Source organism: Schistocerca piceifrons, chromosome 2 (genome assembly GCF_021461385.2).
Source record: "Schistocerca piceifrons isolate TAMUIC-IGC-003096 chromosome 2, iqSchPice1.1, whole genome shotgun sequence".
Lineage (NCBI taxonomy): Eukaryota > Metazoa > Arthropoda > Insecta > Orthoptera > Acrididae > Schistocerca > Schistocerca piceifrons.
In genome coordinates, this window is record NC_060139.1 from 595,659,715 (window position 1) to 595,679,828 (window position 20,114).

At 40.9% G+C, this 20,114-nt stretch overlaps 1 protein-coding gene across 1 annotated transcript in view; it reads left to right on the top strand.

The window, feature by feature from the left end:
* The window catches only part of LOC124775634, a 79,029-nt gene extending 59,584 nt beyond the window's left edge, over nt 1-19,445 (top strand). The window contains exons 4-7 of the mRNA XM_047250463.1: nt 3,251-3,354; nt 4,340-4,523; nt 13,379-13,482; nt 19,244-19,445. Coding sequence (XP_047106419.1) covers nt 3,251-3,354; nt 4,340-4,523; nt 13,379-13,482; nt 19,244-19,445 — 594 coding nt within the window. The remainder of the gene's footprint in view (nt 1-3,250; nt 3,355-4,339; nt 4,524-13,378; nt 13,483-19,243) is intronic.
* Nucleotides 19,446-20,114: the final 669 nt, after the last annotated feature.

Genomic DNA, 20,114 nt, shown 5'->3' on the forward strand with positions numbered 1-20,114 from the left:
GGTTTAACTAGTTCTAAGTTCTATGGGACTAATGACCTCAGCAGTTGAGTCCCACAGTGCTCAGAGCCATTTGAACCATTTTTTTGTCACCCCATAGCACACAGAATAGTAGACTTGAAATGTATTGGATCGAAGATCATTGTAGGATAAACGGAAAAGAAATAGGAGTTGGTCTGGCGAAGCAGGCAATATATGGTGGTTAGGTACCAGCACACAATTCCTATAAAAATAAAGACGAGTAACAAGAAATAAATGGAGTAAAAAAATGGACACAGTGCTCCATATCAAGAGGTCAGTATATTACCAATAATACCAAGTAATCCTTGGTACACGGAGAGCAGTTATGGCAGAAAGTTTGGATCCACACAGCACGACTGAGTTTCTATCATGAACGCTTCCGATAGCATCTACACCGTACTCATGCTGTTGAGTCACCGTTTTGTGAATTTGGAATCATGAAGGAGGCGAACTTCTTGTTCTTTGGATACGACAAGCTACGACAACAATCTGCAGCATTGATTCGGCGTCTGATGGCGTTAAGATGTCCTCTACCAATATGCGAGGCTGTGATGAAAAGTGGATGCCTCATTTTCTTACGTGAAAACTCTTACAGTTTTTAAATGAAACAAACGTTATTAACATTCTACATCTCTATTGTTACGTCTAAATATTTGCAGCCCTCTGCCGCTAGAGGGCCCCGAATTATAGCGTGTAACATGGCGGTGTGTAGCGTAACTACGTTGGGGCGTGAGAAACGCTGTGCTGTATCCGAGTTACGAATTCGGAGCTGTGTCATATCAGCAAAAACCCGACGCCTTGGGTTCACTGTCATCGATCATTCTCAACACATGGCCTTACCGATTTTCATCTGTTTCCAAAACTTAAGGACCGCCTTCGAGGACTTCTCGTTGGAAGAATGTGTGTCGTCGCCAGGGTGCCTATGTTGAGAAATAAATATGTAAAAATCGAGAATAAAGATGTAGAACGTCAATAATGTTTTATCTGAAAAGCTGCAAGAATTTTCACAAAAAAATTCGAGGCATTACTTTTCACCACGCCCTCATATGTGCTGACACTCCTAGCTACAAGTGGCTTTGGGGTATACAGGGAACTCTTTCTCTTCCTGTGTGCAGAAAAATTAAATATTTAATCTAGGTACATGTAATCAGTTGAATCGCCATTAAAGAGCGATTAAAGATACTTGTAAATTTGAATTGGCATGTTAGTTTACAACAGTTAATACAGATTACATTAACTCACTCTTCCAGGACCAGCATATATTATTTGATTTGTTTCAGTGGCTATCGATCGAGCTCCAACAACTATAAACTTCACCCTACTTAATTCGAAATAAAACATAAGAGCGTACTTTTGAAATATATGAAGTAAATAACAAGTAAATAATACTTCTTTACACATCTTCCAGGGCGCTTCAAGTAATATGTCTTTGCTTTTAAGAACCAATGTTATACACATGATCATTAGTCTATTTTTACGCTTCTGTCCCCAGCCGAATCACGTTTTGATTAAGAAATTTTCTGAATCACCTAAGAGGTGAACCTAGACACTTTCTTCTGCACTTTTCAGAGTCTGAGCTAGTGTTCCATCTTTGTTAATACCTATACCTCCGTTCAGTTTATATTATTCTGATCATAGTAACAACTACGAACCACATTTCGAAATTTTTTAATACATCCGTACTATGGATGTAACCATAAAGGAAGCTGTCTTTCTGAAACGTTTCCTACGCTTGTATTCCGTCATTATTTTCTTAAAGTCTCTCCAAACGTTATTCTTTTAAAATTTTCCAAGAGTAAATAGCTAACTGAAGTACAGGAAGAGAAAATAAATTTTATGGGTTTGGCGACTGGATACTACTAATTAGCTTTTCAAATGGAACATCGGTGATATTCCATGTTCTTTGCAGCCTTCCTAGTTCCCTTATTAGTCGTGTTATCTTCGTGATGATGCTATTTGAAAAACTAATTCTGCGAATATTTGCTTGTCGCTTACATCGAAGTAGTCTCAGAGTGCGAAGTAAAAGCGTTGCTAGCTTCATACGTTGAAAGCTCGCGAGGACAATCCCTGCCACAGGTAAAGTGGTGATCGACCATCACTTAACTCAAGGTCTCGTGCAGCTGGAAACGAGAAAATGACTGCTTTGTTATTATGACGGGCGAGTAAAGAGTTCGTGTAGGTATATAAGCAGGAGCAGGACGGACAGAGGTCATACTTTGTCGTTCACTTCCCGAGGCAGCACAGCTCGTCACCACTCACCACACACCATGAAGTGCATCGCTGTGAGTGTTCTCATCTACTTAAGTTATCTGTAACCATCACATTTGTTTATGGGCGAAATACCTGACATTCCACCATGTCCTTGCTCAGTCATGTCTCTTTAGGATTTGATAACTATATGCTTCGATTTTGTCGTCGATGGGACAGTTAACAGTAATCTTCCTCTTTGTTGTAAATCTGTAACCGTTCGACCCATTCTGATATATTTTCACTGCAGCAGCAAACTATATGTCCCTTATCTTTCTGTCTTTCCTAACGAGTGTAGCAAATGGTTTTAGTTAATCAGTTTTCAATAAATTTACTTCTAAATCGCGAAAAGTGTTACATTACTAGAGAGCTGCAAAACATATTCCATGAAGAGAGATTACAAAACTTACGACTGACGTCTTACAATATCTAACTGATACTCTAGTACTTATTACTAGATGTGCGTCCTTCGATAGATTATCAGGAGTAGAATACCGAGATCCTCCCTGGGGAGTTTAAGGGGAAAGTATTTAGTCGTCGAAAAACTTCTGTCTATACCCAACAAAGCTTTAGTACTAATTGTAATCACAATATGTAGCCTGCTAAATTGTAGAAGAATTCGATGTAGGTCCAGTCTCATTTGAGACAGAAATTGCTCAAATACTGAAACTGAAACACTAAGATAATTTAAGTGTTCTTAAGCTATTATAATGAATCATAAATTACCTACTAAAGCAGTCTGTACTCTGCTTTTAGCTTGGGGATTAACTGTATTTGTATACAAGATTTTGTATTTTTTGAGTGAATACAGTATTTGGCTTAAGTAAATTTGTCTCTTTGTAAACAGCCTTCAATTAGCCGCTAAAGAAAAAAAGAATTAATGTAAGATGGGCGCTGATGGTGCAGTCGTCCTGTGCGAGACCCTGCAGCATGCCTTCCTACTCTGGTAGAGCCCACTGTACTAGAGACGGCCCTTGTGTTTCAGCTGTGCCTGGTCGTCGCCGTGTCCTACGTGCTGGCCGATACCAAACCCATCGAGGTGATCTCCCGCGAGGAGGTCCACGATGCCGCCGGGCAGTATTCGCTCACGTGAGTTCCGTCTCTCTTCCCTGTCCTGTAGTGTTGCGTAGCAACGTTCTAGCACTACGCAATAATGACCAGAGATATACGCTGCACCGCTCAAAGTTTGTACGGCTGAGATTGGAAAAAAAAAAACCAACACAGAATGATTTTCATTTATTGAATGGCTTTGAACGCTGTGAGTTTTCTCCATACACTTAAGTGCAAGGAAACGATTAGTGACTGCGGCAGAAATACAGCTGATTTCATAATTTTCCATTATCATTAGGACAGAGCTCCTTGTCCAAGAATGGTGTGTACTTCACACGCATAACATATATAGTTAGTTTGGTACTTGAGTAGCGTTATTACGAACGTAGCTTTCATGAAGAACAACGCTCAGGTATGTAGCATAAATGAAACCAAATTTATATGTAGTAAAATATTACACGGACACGTTCTGGAAGTTCCTAATCCTCGGAATATCGAGGTCCATATTAGTCACAGCTGTAATCCCTAGTTCAGAAGGGTACTTCCCGGCAAGTTCATGGTTAACTCGTTCGATCAGCCATATTTTTTCATTAACGTAATCAACCAGGAATGTTCACTACATTGCGATAATATAATAGAATGTCAATAATAATAACAATAATGATAATAATAACAAACTACACGCTTCGATTTTTCAACTGTCAAGGGGAGGTGGGCAGAGAATTAGCGTACTGTCGTTTTCCTTAACTCTTTTTTCGAAATGTTCTTATTCAACAAAATTATTTCCTCTGAAATTCAACCATCGGAAGCACGCCAAGTCTGCCTAATCACGCATGCACTCCGTTAGTAGCTCTTGTGAACCAAAATTGCAAGTATACGACTCTGATTATTACGCAGTAGGACCCCTTACTAAAAGCTTGTCGTTACCGCGAAAGTAGTCACAAAGTACGATATCCTTGGATATGTGTAGTTGTTCATCCCTCCAACAGTAAAAAGTCGATTAATGTAGGTTGTGGGTCCACAGGTACCAGACGGCCAACGGCATCACGGTGGTGGAGCACGGCGAGCTGAAGCCCACCCCTGACGGCAAGGACCACGTGCTGATCAAGAGCGGCCAGTACCAGTACACCAGCCCCGAAGGCAAGCCTGTCGACATCAAGTACAAGGCCGACGAGTTCGGCTTCGTCGCCACCGGAGACGCCATTCCAGTCGCACCCGTCGCCTAAACACCGTCACTTCACCTATAACTGTGCAAACTCATTAGCCCAGTCAATAAATTAATTTCGCCTTCAACATTATGCTTTAAACATTTCAGTTCTTTCCTGCAGTTATCTCCTGGCTCGCATGCAAACTCACTAATGTTACAACAGGTATAAGAGCGTCTATCATCGGAACGACAATTTTCCTCAACAGGCGCCATTCTAAATACATAATTACTTAGTCTAAAATACATCTAAAAGAGCACGTGTGAATAAAACTTGAAGTAGGCCAGGTAATGGATTCTTTCGCTCTCATACACAGGCCAAAACGGATGCACTCTTAATACACGTAGACACGCTGTAATACCATCTCCATCTCAGTAATGTACTGCAGTATTAGTCAAGCAATGAACAGAAGGACTCTGGACAAATAATGATCCAATCTTGCGTATCCCACAGTACTGTACGATAGAGAATTTGGTCGATAAGCAGGTATATAACACATATTTTCAGCTCTAGATCATGAACGAAGACTGGTATTTAACTTTCTGTTGACAACTCAATAGTGAGACAGGGAGCACCAGTTCATTAGGAGAAGAACGAGAGGGGAAATTTTGATTGAGACGTTGTAATAAGCCGAAGAAAACGTAACTCATGGATCGGAATTCGAAGCTCCTCGTCTTTAGCGCAAGTCCATTGTCTTAACAGCTGCCTTATCACATTAATTTTTATGTTGATTTTTGAGCTGGTGCGCACCTCGCTGAAACGTGATGTCGTCTCAGGAAACACGTTAGTCCCCTGTAGGGCTAGAAAAAATCTGCAAGCAATGACTGTCACAGTTACTTGCTGATGACTCGTCAATTGAGATCATTCTTTTCACACATTCTTAGTGTCATCGCCATTCTACACATTACTTCAAAATGGTTCCAATGGCTCTGAGCACTATGGGACTTAACATCTGAGGTCATCAGTCCCCTACTAGAACTTAGAACTACTTAAACCTAACTAACCTAAGGACGCCACACACATCCATGCCCGAGGCAGGATTCGAACCTGCGACCGTAGCGGTCGCGCGGTTCCAGACTGCAGCGTCTAGAACCGCTCGGCCACACCGGCCGTCCTACACATTACTTCCTCGACAACTTAATTTAATAGATTTGTGCAGTTTGTTCAATGCCCAGTGAGACAGCTAGCTCGAACAGTTGGTACCCTAAGTCATTGTTTGTGGATCTGTGAGAGACACCACAATCGTAGACGAAGCATTGTTTCCTATGATCTAGTCTAAACGAAGACACTTGTGTTTATCTTTCGAACCATTGAGTAACTTTGAATGTTATAGGGCGTTTCATAGAGGTCACAAACAGACAAGGAAAAGTTTAAGTGGTTATTGTAGCAGAGGGACATTTTTTAGGTTACAGTCAAGTTACAAACAGACATTCTCCAAAGAAACGAGAACAGGAAAGTGAAACATCTACTTTCTATGCAGTAAAGTTAGTTTGATTCGCCAGCATATTACTAAGATTAAAAAAAAGGTAGATGATATTATTGTATGTTTTAAAGGTTTGTACAACACTGAGTGGGCGGATGCTCTGTTTCTGACTGTACACTCTTACCAACAGGAATAGAGAAGTTGAACAGAGGTGCTCGTAGGCTAGCATCAGTTTTACATATAGCCAATATAGGATATGGAGGAGTCCCACATATGAAAAAGTTAAGGCCAAAGTGAAAAATATTTGATAAAATAGCAGTTTGCTTATATATTAGAACCATAATATTATTGTTAATCCTTAATGAAGCATAATTTCCTTACAATTGCAATGGTTTGCCGATACGCACTGAGAAAATTTAAAGGATTTACGAGAAATCTATTTTCATTACTGAGATACCTGTCAACGAAAAACGCACAGTTAATTCTTCTCGAAATTTTATGGTACATTTATGAAAAAATCGAACAGGAAAATCAGCTTAAAACAGTAGTGAGATGTTACAATCTACTCCGTTGCGTATACTTTCCAACTCGTTTACAGCAAGATGGTAGAGTAATAATTGATAATATTATGGTAGAAAATGTACAGGTTGAAACAATCAAAATTTACATAGTAGTTAGTACAACATCTAACTTCCATTGACAACTAGTGAAAACGAATGACGTTGCAATTTACAGCCCTGACAAATGTTCATGGGAAATAAAGACGTCTGTTAATAGTATCACAACACAAAGACATAACACAAAGACATAAACGGAAAATCCATTGTATCTCCTACTAGATTTGAGACAATATGTGAAAGTAGCTAGCCTAAAAAACTGTTCAGAGATTCCATGAAAAACAAGCTGACAAAAGATAACCAAACGAATTAAACCATATTATACACTCAAAAGGAAAATTTTCGCAATTTATAAAAAAATAAAGTTCCTTATTACTTGAATTTACAAAAAAGGCGATATGTTAGGAGAGTTTTTAAATATTACAAAAATTAGGACAATAACATAGCAATTAATGATACTGATAATGGAAATAAAACAATGTGGTATACTGTAAAACGAGACCAGGAAAATTAGTTAATAGACAAGATAATTTCTAGTATCATGACTGATCTGAATGGTCATATTGTGAATAGTGATTCGAAAAATTGTAAATATAATTTGTAACATGTTGAAACAACCTATGTGAATGCAGGAGCGTGACGTCTTCGACAACAGCCGATATTTCGACAGGTGCACACCCCGTCATATTCAAGACACCAATGCAAAGAGAAAGAACTGTGTTAAGAAAATTTAAAACTTCGTATGTGGAGATACACAGACGAAGAACCATAATACGACATATGCAGAAAGACAACACACATACACTTAACTAGTGCCATGATACAACCAAAGACGACCAGTGTCAGACGTATTCGAAGAGGTTTGGGAATTGCAGCTGGCCGTAGTAAACGTCACTGGACACCTGTCAGTCATCTTTAGATGAGCCATCGAAGATCAAGATAACAAGATGAATTTAAACAAAAACCTCCGTATCTATTTACGATGTCACCTGCTAATTGGCGGCCTGTGTGGCCGTGCGGTTCTAGGCGCTTCATTCTGGAATCGCGAGACCGCTACGGTCGCAGGTTCGAATCCTGCCTCGGGCATGGATGTGTGTGATGTCCTTAGGTTCGTTAGGTTTAAGTAGTTCTAAGTTCTAGGGGACTGATGACCTCAGCTGTTAAGTCCCATAGTGCTCAGAGCCGCCCGCATCCCGTGGTCGTGCGGTAGCGTTCTCGCTTCCCAAGCCCGGGTTCCCGGATTCGATTCCCGGCGGGGTCAGGGATTTTCTCTGCCTCGTGATGGCTGGGTGTTGTGTGATGTCCTTAGGTTAGTTAGGTTTAAGTAATTCTAAGTTCTAGGAGACTGATGACCATAGATGTTAAGTCCCATAGTGCTCAGAGCCATATGAACCATTTGAACCATTTTGCTCAGAGCCATTTGAACCATTTTGAACCTGCTAATTTAATATCATCTGCTGGCTTAATAATAGTATTCCAATATTTTTAGACTATAGAGCACAGCAATCAATCGTCCTTTTTTGCGGGTTTTATGTGGCAAATCCTGATGTCGGTTAGTGCCTAGCCACTATAAATGCTAAAAAATACAAGAAGTACATGGTCAGGCGATAACATAAAAAGTTACAACTCGTTGCATAACCTATAAGGCTTATACATTAGATTACATACCACTATTTTGTAGTCTCAATGCATGTCAGTTCCCCGTTGTTCGGGCTTCAGTCACAGTTCTTTGAATACTACTGTATAACGAAGGTAGGCTGTGTGGAGAACACATCGATTGGATGTATGGCACTCTCCTTATGAACTACACAATATATGACACTCAAAGGAAAGCAGTTATGGTCTCTAGTAAAAAACTTCAAGTTTACATGGGAATTACATAAAATAAAATACAAGTAAAATTATTTACATTATTGTCCGACTTATTTCCATACTCGCCAGTAGACATAGGAAATATTTAAAAAAATCCTCGTTAACTCCTTGTGAGTGAGTTGTTTTGTCATTCTTTAACACACATATGGGACGTCAGATGGGTAAAACCTCTCTTTAAAAATATATTTACAAGACACAAAGAGGCACATGCGATATGTTTCAATTATCTTTTGTACTATTTTTCACTTTATTTAAAACTCAGAACGCGTATGTTGTTCCTCTTCTTTACTGGATAGCTCATAGATGGCGCTAAATGTCAGCTACGGTCGCACGTTCGAATCCTGCCTCGGGCATGGATGTGTGTGATGTCTTTAGGTTAGTTAGGTTTACGTAGTTCTAAGTTCTAGGGGACTGATGACCTCAGAAGTTAAGTCCCATAGTGCTCAGAGTAAAAAGAGTACTAGTCTCTGTGTCACTACAAACAGATTGTAATTAAAAATACGATAAAACGAATACACTGAATTGCTGTTACTGACAATGTACATGCTTTTAAACTAACGTATTATGGAGAAAGTTCTGTAGGCTCAATGTTATAACCATCATACTCGTACAGTATTTTGTTAATGGCTGCTACACACTGGCAAGGCGCCAGGAGCTACTGCGTTCCTCCTGGGTCAAACCTTACACTGTTTGCTAAACAAGTTTCCAATCAATTCCCAGAACACTGCATTTTTCATAACGACCTGATCATTAATCAAATTGCAGTGAGTTTTTTTTGTGATGTGCTGGAGATCTTTTGTCTTCACGAAATTGCCAACTGTAGCCTAATTAATGATCAGATTGTTATGTAAAATACTCTGTTCTGGGAGTTGTTTGAAAACATTTTGCTTGGAAATAATGTAGGGTTCAACACATGGAGAACGAAGTAGCTCCAGCCGTCTTGCCAATATCTAACAGCCATTACCATAACATTGTACGAGTACGATGGTTATAACATTGAACATACAGAACTTTCTCCATGGTACATTAGTTAAAATGCATGTACATTGTCAAAAACCGCAATTCAGTGTATTGGTTTTATTGTATTTTTAATTAAAATCTGTTTGAAGTGACACAGAGACTAGTGCTCTCTACATCTGTAACGGAATGCCAAGTCACACCAACTGTCCATCTTGTTGACTTTTGGCACCATCTATGAGCTATTCAGTAAAGAAGACGAACAACATACCCGTCCCGATATTTAAATACAGAGAAAAATATTACAAAATATACAAACATTTAAATCAAACCAATTCTAATAGTTGCACCATATAGCATGTGCCTCCTTGTGTCTTGTAAATACATTTTAAAAAAAGGTTTTATCCATCTGACGCTATATGCGGAGAGCAATATAAATAATTTTACTTATGTTTTATTATACGTAATTCCCCCGCAAACTTGAAGTTTTCTACTAGAGACCATAACTGCTTTCCTTTGAGTGCTATATATTATGTAGTTCATATAGAGAGCACCATACAGCCTACCTTCGTTATACAGTAGTATTCAAAGAGCTGTGACTGACGCCCGGATAACAGGGAACTGACATGCATTCAGACTACAAAGTAGTGGTACGTAAGCTAATGTATAAGACATATAGGTTATGCTGCGAGTTGTAACTTTCTATAGTATCGCCTGACCATGTACTTCTTGTATTTTTTAGCATTGATAATGGCTAAGAAATAGTAGTTAAGCAACTTAAATCACTTAATAAAAGCAAGTCTTCTGTTCCAGACTGTATACCAATTAGGTTCCTTTCAGTGTATGCTGATGCATTAGCTCCATACCTGACAATCATATACAACCGTTCGCTCGACGAAAGATCCGTACCCAGAGAGTGGAAAGTTGCACAGGTCACACCAATATTCAAGAAAGGTAGTAGGAGTAATCCACTTAATTACAGGCCCATATCATTAACGACGATACGCAGCGGGATTCTGGAACTTATATTGTGTACGAACATTGTGAATTACCACGAAGAAAACGTTTTATTGACACACAGTCAACATGGGCTTAGAAAACGTCGTTCTTGTGAAACACAACTGGCTATTTATTCGCATGAAGCGTTGGGTGCTATTGACAAGGTATTTCAGATCTATTCCGTATTTCTGGATTTCCAGAAGGCTTTTGACACTGTACCACACAAGCGGCTTATAGTGAAATTGCGTGCTTATGGAATATCGTCTCAGTTATGTGAATGGATTAGTGAATTCCTGTCAGAGAGGTCACAGTTCGTAGTAATTGACGGAAGGTCATCGAGTAAAACAGAAGTGATTTCTGGCGTTCCCCAAGGTAATGTTATAGGCCCTTTGCCGTTCCTTATCTATATTAACGATTTGGGAGACAATCTGAGCAGCCGTCTTAGGTTGTTTGCAGACGACGCTGTCGTTTATCGACTAAAAAAGTCATCAGAAGATCAAAACAAACTGGAAAAATATTTAGAAAAGACATCTGAATAGTGCGAAAATTGGCAGTTGACCCTAAATAACGAAAAGTGTGAGGTCATCCACATGAGTGCTAAAAGGAATCCGTTAAACTTCGGTTTCACGATAAATCAGTCAAATATAAAGGCCCTAAATTCAACTAAATACCTAGGAATTACAATTATGAACAACTTAAATTGGAAGGAACACATAGCAGATGTTGTGGTGAGGCTAGACAAAGACTGCGTTTTATTGGCAGGACACTTAGAAAATGTAACAGATCTACTACGGAGACTGCCTACAGTACGCTTGTCCGTCCTCTTTTAGCATACTGCTGCGCGGTGTGGGATCCTTGCCAGATAGCACTGGCGGAGTACGTCGAACAAGTTCAAAGAAAGGCAGTACGTTTTCTACTGTCGCGAAATATGGGAGAGAGTGTCACTGAAATGATACAGGATTTGCGCTGGACATCATTAAAAGAAAGGCGTTATTTGTTGCGACAGAATCTTCTCAAGAAATTCCAATCTCCAACTTTCTCCTCCGAATGCGAAAATATTTTTTTGACGCCGAACTACACAGGGAGAAACGATCACCACGATAAAATAAGGGAAATCAGAGCTCGTACGGAAAGATATAGGTGTTCGTTCTTTCCCCGCGCTATACGAGATTGGAATAATAGAGAATCGTCAAGGTGGTTCGATGAACCCTCTGCCATGCACTTAAATATGATGTGCAGAGTATCGCTGTAGATGTAGCCGAAATCAGGATTTGCCAAATAAAACGACTGATTGCTGCGCTCTATCATTTATAAATCAGATCAGAGTCGGTGAATGCACCCACGTGCGTGATGGAATGAAACTATTCCAATAACTTGAATTAAGAGTGCGAAGTAAAAGTACTCCAAGTTTCGTACGATGAACGGCCGAGAGGAAACCCCCCTACAAGTAAGGTGGAAACCGATCACCGCCTAACTCAAGGTTGCGCTTAGCTGAGAAACAGGAAGATGATTGCTCTGTTATTATGATGGGCGAGTAAAGAGTTCGTGCAGGTATATAAGCAGGCTCAGAATGGAAAAAGGGCATACTCAGTCGCTCACTTCCAGAAGCATCACGGCTCGTCACCACTCACCGCTCACCATGAAGTGCATCTCTGTAAGTGTTCTCATTTTCTTCGTTTGTCAGTACCCATCACATTTGTTTATCAGCACAGTACCTGAAATTTCACTTGTCTATTGTCTACATCTCTTCAGTCTTGTAGATGCTACGTCGAGTCTTACTCGCTCTATTCAGCTATTAATAATGTTTTGTAGTGTCTTCTTCTGAACAGCAGCGTCAATATAGTTGAGATACTGGCGTGGCATTAAGGAGAACCACCCTGCATACGTATTTCGTTTTTCCATGGTTTTTCAAAAGAGCTTAAAACAAGTATGTGGGGCTCAGTGGTTTGATAAGCACACATCACATGTCCTTGGTCAGTCACATCCTTTCCGGATTTGATAACTATCTGCTTTGTCGTTGTCGTGGATGGGACATATAAAGCTAAGCTTTCTCTTTGCAGCAGATCTGTAACAATTTTACCCATTCTAATGTATTTTCGCTGCAGCAGCAAACAATATCTCCTTTATGATTATGTCTTTTATAACGGGTGCAGTGAGTGGTTTTAGCTAATCAGTTTTCAACAAGTTCACTTCCAAGTCACATCAATTGTACACTTTGCAGGCTTTCACTATTATATTACTAGGGAACTGCAGAAAATATTCCATGAAGAGAGGTCACAAAACTTTTACGATTTTTCGTCGAGCACAAATTGATGTGGTACAATATGTAGCAGGTACAGAAAGACGTACTTACGTACTAGAGTTCGATACACAATAAGTAGTAGAATACTGAAACCTTTTTTGTGAAATGTAAGGGGAAATTGTTACAGTCCTGTGTAAACGCAACGAATCTTCGGCACTAACGGTAGTAATTGCAGGACAGGCTCCTCAGAGATAGGGAGAGTGGCGCTCTGGGGACCCTAGTGTGTTGAAGTGTGACGCCGACTTTCGGGGTGCGTTCTTTCAGCGCAGTGCTGCGAAATGCGGTACCTGAATTCTATTCTTGGTATGGCACACGATTTATTTTGTCATATTTATAGTCACAGCATGTATCCTGTTAAACTGTAAAAGAATTCAGTACAGGTGCAGTCTCAGCTGAAGTATATATCACTCAGATAATGGAACTAATATACTAACATAATTTCAGCGTTTTTCAGCATTTTTCACGCATCGCAAATCACATTCCAAGGCAGTCAAAAGTGAACTTTTAGCTTGGGGATTGACTGAATTCTGTACCAGACTTATTAATTTTTTTGTAAATGAGTACGATATTTGGTCTAACTAAATTTGTCTGTTTGTAAATAGCCATCAATTAGCTGCACCCTGCAGTATGCCTACCTCTTGTGGGAGAGCCAGAGCCTGTTGTACTAGCGGCGGCCCTTGTGTTTCAGCTGTGCCTGGTCGTCGCCGTGTCCTACGTGCTGGCCGACACCAAACCCATCGAGGTGATCTCCCGCGAGGAGGTCCACGATGCTGCCGGACAGTATTCGCTCACGTGAGTTCTGTGTGTCTGTCCTGTTCTGTAGTGTTGCGTAGCAACGTTCTAGCCCTACGCAACATAGGCCAGAGATATACGCTGCACCGCTCAGAGTTTGTACGACTGTTTCAATCGCTTATATCGCTGTGAGTTTTATCCACACACTTCAGTGCAAGGGAACGATTAGTGATTGTGACAGTAATGCAACTGATTTTATAATTTGCCATTATCATTAGGACTAAGCCCATCCTCGAAGAACGCTGTGACTTCATACGGTTAACGTATACAGTTAGTTTGGTACTTGAGTAACATTATTACGGAAATAGCTTTCACGAAGATCAAAACTCTTATATCTAGCACAAATAAAACACCAGTCTTACACAGGATGTGTCACAATTCATGTTCCACGCTTCTAGAAGTTGTACGGATGACTTAGTAGATCAAGATTTACATAGGAGTCCATGTCCGGAAACGTCAGCCAACGACGGAACAGAGCGTCAAGGTTACAGGCGCCAGCGCCTGTATACAGGATGTTGTTGTGGTCTTCAGTCCTGAGACTGGTTTGATGCAGCTCTCCATGCTACCCTATCCTGTGCAAGCTTCTTCGTCTCCAAGCACATGCTGCAACCCACATCCTTCTGAATCTGCTTAATGTATTCATCTCTTGGTCTCCCTCTACGATTTTTACTCTCCACGCTACCCCCCAATGCTAAATTTGTGATCCCTTGATGCCTCACAACATGTCCTACCAACCGGTCCCTTCTTCTTGTCAAGTTGTGCCACAAACTCCTCTTCTCCCCAATTCTGTTCAGTACCTCCTCATTAGTTATGTGATCTACCCATCTAATCTTCAGCATTCTTCTGTAGCACCACATTTCGAAAGCTTCTATTCTCTTCTTGTCCAAACTATTTATCGTCCATGTTTCACTTCCATACATGGCTACACTCCATACAAATACTTTCAGAAACGACTTCCTTACCCTTCAATCTATACTCGATGTTAACAAATTTCTCTTCTTCAGAAACGCTTTCCTTGCCATTGTCAGTCTACATTTTATATCTTCTCTACTTCTACCATCATCAGTTATTTTGCTCCACAAATAGCAAAACTCCTTTACTACTTTAAGCGTCTCATTTCCTAATCTAATTCCCTCAGCATCACCCGACTTAATTCGACTACATTCCATTATTCTCGTTTTGCTTTTGTTGATGTTCATCTTATATCCTCCTTTCAAGACACTGTGCATTCCGTTCAACTGCTCTTCCAAGTCCTTTGCTGTTTCTGACAGAATTACAATGTCATCGGCAAACCTCAAAGCTTTTATTTCTTTTCCATGGATTTTAACACCTACTCCGAATTTTTCCTTTGTTTCCTTTACTGCTTGCTCAATATACAAATTGAATAACATCGGGGAGAGGCTACAACCCTGTCTCACTCCCTTCCCAACCTCTGCTTCCCTTTCACGCCCCTCGACTCTTATAACTGCCATCTGGTTTCTGTACAAATTGTAAATAGCCTTTCGCTCCCTGTATTTTACCCCTGCCACCTTTAGAATTTGAAAGAGAGTATTCCAGTCAACTTTGTCAAAAGCTTTCTCTAAGTCTACAAATACTATAAACGTAGGTTTGCCTTTCCTTAATCTTTCTTCTAAGCTAAGTCGTAAAGTCAGTATTGCCTCACGTGTTCCAACATTTCTACAGAATCCAAATTGATCTTCCCCGAGGTCGGCTTCTGCTAGTTTTTCCATTCGTCTGTAAAGAATTCGTGTTAGTATTTTGCAGCTGTGACTTATTAAACCGATAGTTCGGTAATTTTCACATCTGTCAACACCTGCTTTCTTTGGGATTGGAATTATTACATTCTTTATGAAGTCTGAGGGTATTTCGCCTGTCTCACACATCTTGTTTTGTCAGGACTGGCTCTCCCAAGGCCGTCAGTAGTTCTAATGGAATGTTGTCTACTCCTGGGACCTTGTTTCGACTCAGGTCTTTCAGTGCTCTGTCAAACTCTTCCAGCAGTATCGTATCTCCCATTTCAGCTTCATCTACGTTCTCTTCCATTTCCATAATATTGTCCTCAAGTACATCGCCCTTGTATAGACCCTCTATATACTCCTTCCACCTTTCTGCTTTCCCTTCTTTGCTTAGAACTGGGTTTCCATCTGAGCTCTTAATAAATAAAACACCAGTCTTACACGGGATGTTTCACAATTCATGTTCCACACTGCTAGAGGTTGTACAGATGACTTAGTAGATCAAGATTGACATAGGAACCAATGTCCGGAAACGTCGGCCAACGATGGAACATAGCGTCAAGGTTACAGGCGCCAGCGCCTGTATACAGGGTGAATCACCTAAAACTTCACACCCAAAATATCATGGAAGTGGAAAATAGTACTGATGTGCGGTTTTAATAATATAGATCGGTAGTCAGGGGCTCGTACTGTTAGCCAATAAACAGATTGTAATAATTCTTAGAAAGCGTATTTTTTGTTCGAATACACACTTTTTAAATGGAACAATGCCTATTGACACTAAAAAACTAATAACAGGGTAAATTACAGTGTAAGTGCCAGTAACTGACCTTCGCAGTTTGTATTCAAAATGACCACCGGGGAGCGGGAATGCAGTCTTCCAGTCTGGTATGGAACGACTGCTGGTCACGTGCTAGCATTTCAGCGGAGATGTCCGAACAGGCTGCAGTAATACGTTGTTGCGTATCATCGGATGTAGTTGGTTTGTCCTTGCAGACAATCTCTTTCAGCTTTCCCAACAGAAAAAGTCTACAGGCATCAAATCTGGGGAACGGGCTGGTCAAGGTACAGGTTCTCTGCATCCACTCCAGCGATTTGGAAACAACTCTTGAAGACATTCTATACCACTTTGTGCATTACGGATTGGGCAGCCAACACGTTGATATCGCAGGTTTCTCCTAGTTTGCCTTGGAACGTCTTCTAGCATCCGTGGAAGATGGCCTGTTAGGAGGTTGTGAAACCTGTGTACATTCATTGCTCCGTCTATGAAAAACAGGTCAATGAGTTGATGGTTCACTATCCCACAACACACGTTTACACTCCATGGACGCCAACGTTCCGATGAATCCCCAACAGGGATTGTCAACAGACCAATAGCGCATGTTCCGGCGGCTTACCTGGCCGTGATTGGTAAATGTGGCTTAGTCACTAAACAAGATACATGGTACATCTGGAGTATCCTGTCTTAATGCCCATGTACGGAAGTTAACACGATTCTCATAATCGTTTCCATGCAGCTCTTGAGGAGGAGAGATGCGATAGCGATGTAACCTACGTCGATGGAGAATCCGTACGACAGTTGCCTGATTCATGCTACTTTCTCGTGCTATTGCGCAGAAGCTAATGTGCCGATCCACTGCAACAGCAGCAGCAGCAACATTAATATCCCCCTCTTCTGTCGTCACATGTTTCCTTCTGTTCCGCTGTTTGGGTGTTACACTACCATTGTCACGTAATTGGTTGAAGAGGATAATAAATAATTACCGAGATCGTTGACGTCTGTTGGATTATCTTGCCGCTTACACCGTACAAGAACGAACTGATTCTTTCTAATCTCTTCGTACACCACGAGCATGTCAGCTTCCTCTACTTTTGTAAATCCAATAGCCCACTCGCGACTTGCTTCTTGCATTGCCACCCACTAACTGACTAGCTAGTCGCAATGCACTCAACAACACGCAAACACACTGTAAGCACACACGATAAACATTGTACGTAGCAACTACGCAGACTGAATGGCAGAAACAAATGACGGAGTGGAAACTTTTCAAAAAATAATATCTCCTAAACGACTCGCATTAGAATCCTCCAACAAATGTCAACAGGCATTGTACCATTTAAAATGTGTATATTTGCGCAAGAAACACACTTTCCAAGTATTATTACAGTGTGTTTATTGGCTAACAATACGAGCCCTTGACTACTAATCCATTCTGTGAAAACCGCACATCAGTAACACTTTCCATTTGCGGTGCAGGTTTTAGATGATTCGCCCTATATATATACTTACATATAGGGTGATACCGTGATGTATCAATTTGAGGCAGGGTTGACTCTCCCGGGAACGAACGAGTCGAAAGTTACAAGCAAAAACCGTTGACATACCTCTGACAGTGGAATACATGTACTGGTACTGTTGGTTGTTTGGTTGATTTTGGGAGAGGGGCCTAAACAGCAACGTCATCGGTCCCATCGGATTAGGAAGGATGGGGAAGAAAGATGGCCGTGCCCTTTCATAGGAACCATCGCGACATTTGCCTAAAGAGCTTTAGAGAAATCATGGAAAACCTAAATCAGGATGGCAGGACGTGGGTTTGAATCGTTTTCCTCCCGAATCGGATATCAGTGTGCTAACCACTGCGCCACCTCGCTCAGTGGTACTGTTGTTGCTAAGATCGCAGGGTAGGTAACTTTTAGAGGTGATAATATGGACCAAAACAAGAAAAAATGTCTAGATGGGCTCTAAAATGCATATCTTAAGAGCTATGAACACTTGTTCAATAGAGGAGATGTGTTTCACAGTAGTGAAGATGAACATATGCTCATAGCTACTCAGGTATGCGTTTTAGAGCCCGTATTTATTGGACCTATTTTTCTTACTTTTGTCAATACCGCCGTCTCTGAAAGTTAATTACCTTACAATCTTCGCAACAACAGTACCCGTACATTATTCCACTATCAGATGTATCAGAACGTTTATCGCTTGTAACTTTCGACTTGTTCGTTTCCAGAAGAGGGATCCTTACATCCGATTGATACATTCAGCCTTCTGCATCATCCAAGATTTTTTTTAACATGATTATGGAATCGCCGGCCGCGGTGGCCGTGCGGTTCTGGCGCTGCAGTCCGGAACGGCGAGGCTGCTACGGCCGCAGGTTCGAATCCTGCCTCGGGCATGGGTGTGTGTGATGTCCTTAGGTTAGTTAGGTTTAAGTAGTTCTAAGTTCTAGGGGACTTATGACCTAAGATGTTGAGTCCCATAGTGCTCAGAGCCATTTGATTATGGAATCACCCTGTATATACATACATTTACAGGCGCCGACGCCTATAACTTCGACGCTCTGTAGCGTCATTGGATGACGTTTTCGGACATGTAGTCCTAGGTAAAACTTAATCTACTAAGTCCCCTCTGTAACCTCTAGAAGTGTGCAACACGAATTGTGAAACATCTTGTGTATTGCAAAGTATTATACAGGAACGTCCTGGACGGAAGTTTCTAAATACCGGAATATCGAGGCCCATATTAATCACAACTGTGGTCTCTAGCTCAGAATAGTACTTCCCGTTAGGTTCATGAGTAACTGATTGGTCAGTCGTATTTTCGTTGATGTAAACAACCACGAAATGGTCCCTATCTTCCGACAATAAATGCAATGCCAATAATAATAATAATAATAATAATAAGCTAAACGCTTCAATTTTTTCACTGAGAAGAGGAGATAGCCACATAATTAGCTTATTGTGGTTTACTTTAATTTTTTTCCGAGATTATCTTCTTCCACGAAATTATTTCCTCTGAATCTGAACCATCGGAAATGTGCCAAGGGTGCCAAGTCAACACGTGTACTCAAATGGTAGCTCTTGTGAACCAAGTAGGAAGTATACGACTCTGATTATTACGCAGTAGGACCCCTTACTAAAAGCTTCTTACCGCGATAGTAGTCACAAAGTACGACATCCTAGGACAATTGTAGCTTACCCCTCCAGCAGTAACAAGTCGATTAATGCAGGCTGTTGGTCCGCAGGTACCAGACGGCCAACGGCATCACGGTGGTGGAGCACGGCGAGCTGAAGCCCACCCCTGACGGCAAGGACCACGTGCTGATCAAGAGCGGCCAGTACCAGTACACCAGCCCCGAGGGCAAGCCCGTCGACATCAAGTACAAGGCCGACGAGTTCGGCTACGTCGCCACCGGAGACGCCATTCCAGTCGCACCCGTCGCCTAAACACCGTCACTTCACCTATAACTGTACAAACTCATTAGCCCAGTCAATAAATTAATTTCGCTTTCAACATTATGCTTTAAACATTTCAGTTACTTCCTGCAGATATCCCCTGGCTCGCATGCAAACTCACTAAAGTTACTGCAGGTATAAGAGCGTTCACCATCGGAACGACAGTTCTCCTTAACAGGCGCCATTCTGAATTGGCAAGTGATTACTTAGTCTAAAATACATGTAAAAGGACACGTATGGATAAAAGTTGAAGTAGGCGAAGTGATTGGTTCTTTTGATCGCAGTAGTGTTGCATACACACACGAAGGAAACTCATGGGCTCCTACTGTACCTAACTTGCTTTAATACCATCTCCAGCTCAATAAAATGCTGTAATATCGACCTGTATACATGTAGAAAAGTGCCCATTTGTTTGTTTGTAATTCAATCAAATCTACAGTTTTAGTACCATCTTGATGGAATTTTGCACATTTCATCTTCACGACAAGAGGAAGATCACAGTCTACAAAAATTTTCGTAACCTTACTTGAAACATTTTTGTATTTAGTACATAAACTGAAAATAATGCTATCAAAAATCTCTTCAAGTTCTTAACCGATCTACTTCAAATTTCTACACGATCCCCTAATGAACATTTGGGCGGACATATAATATATATAT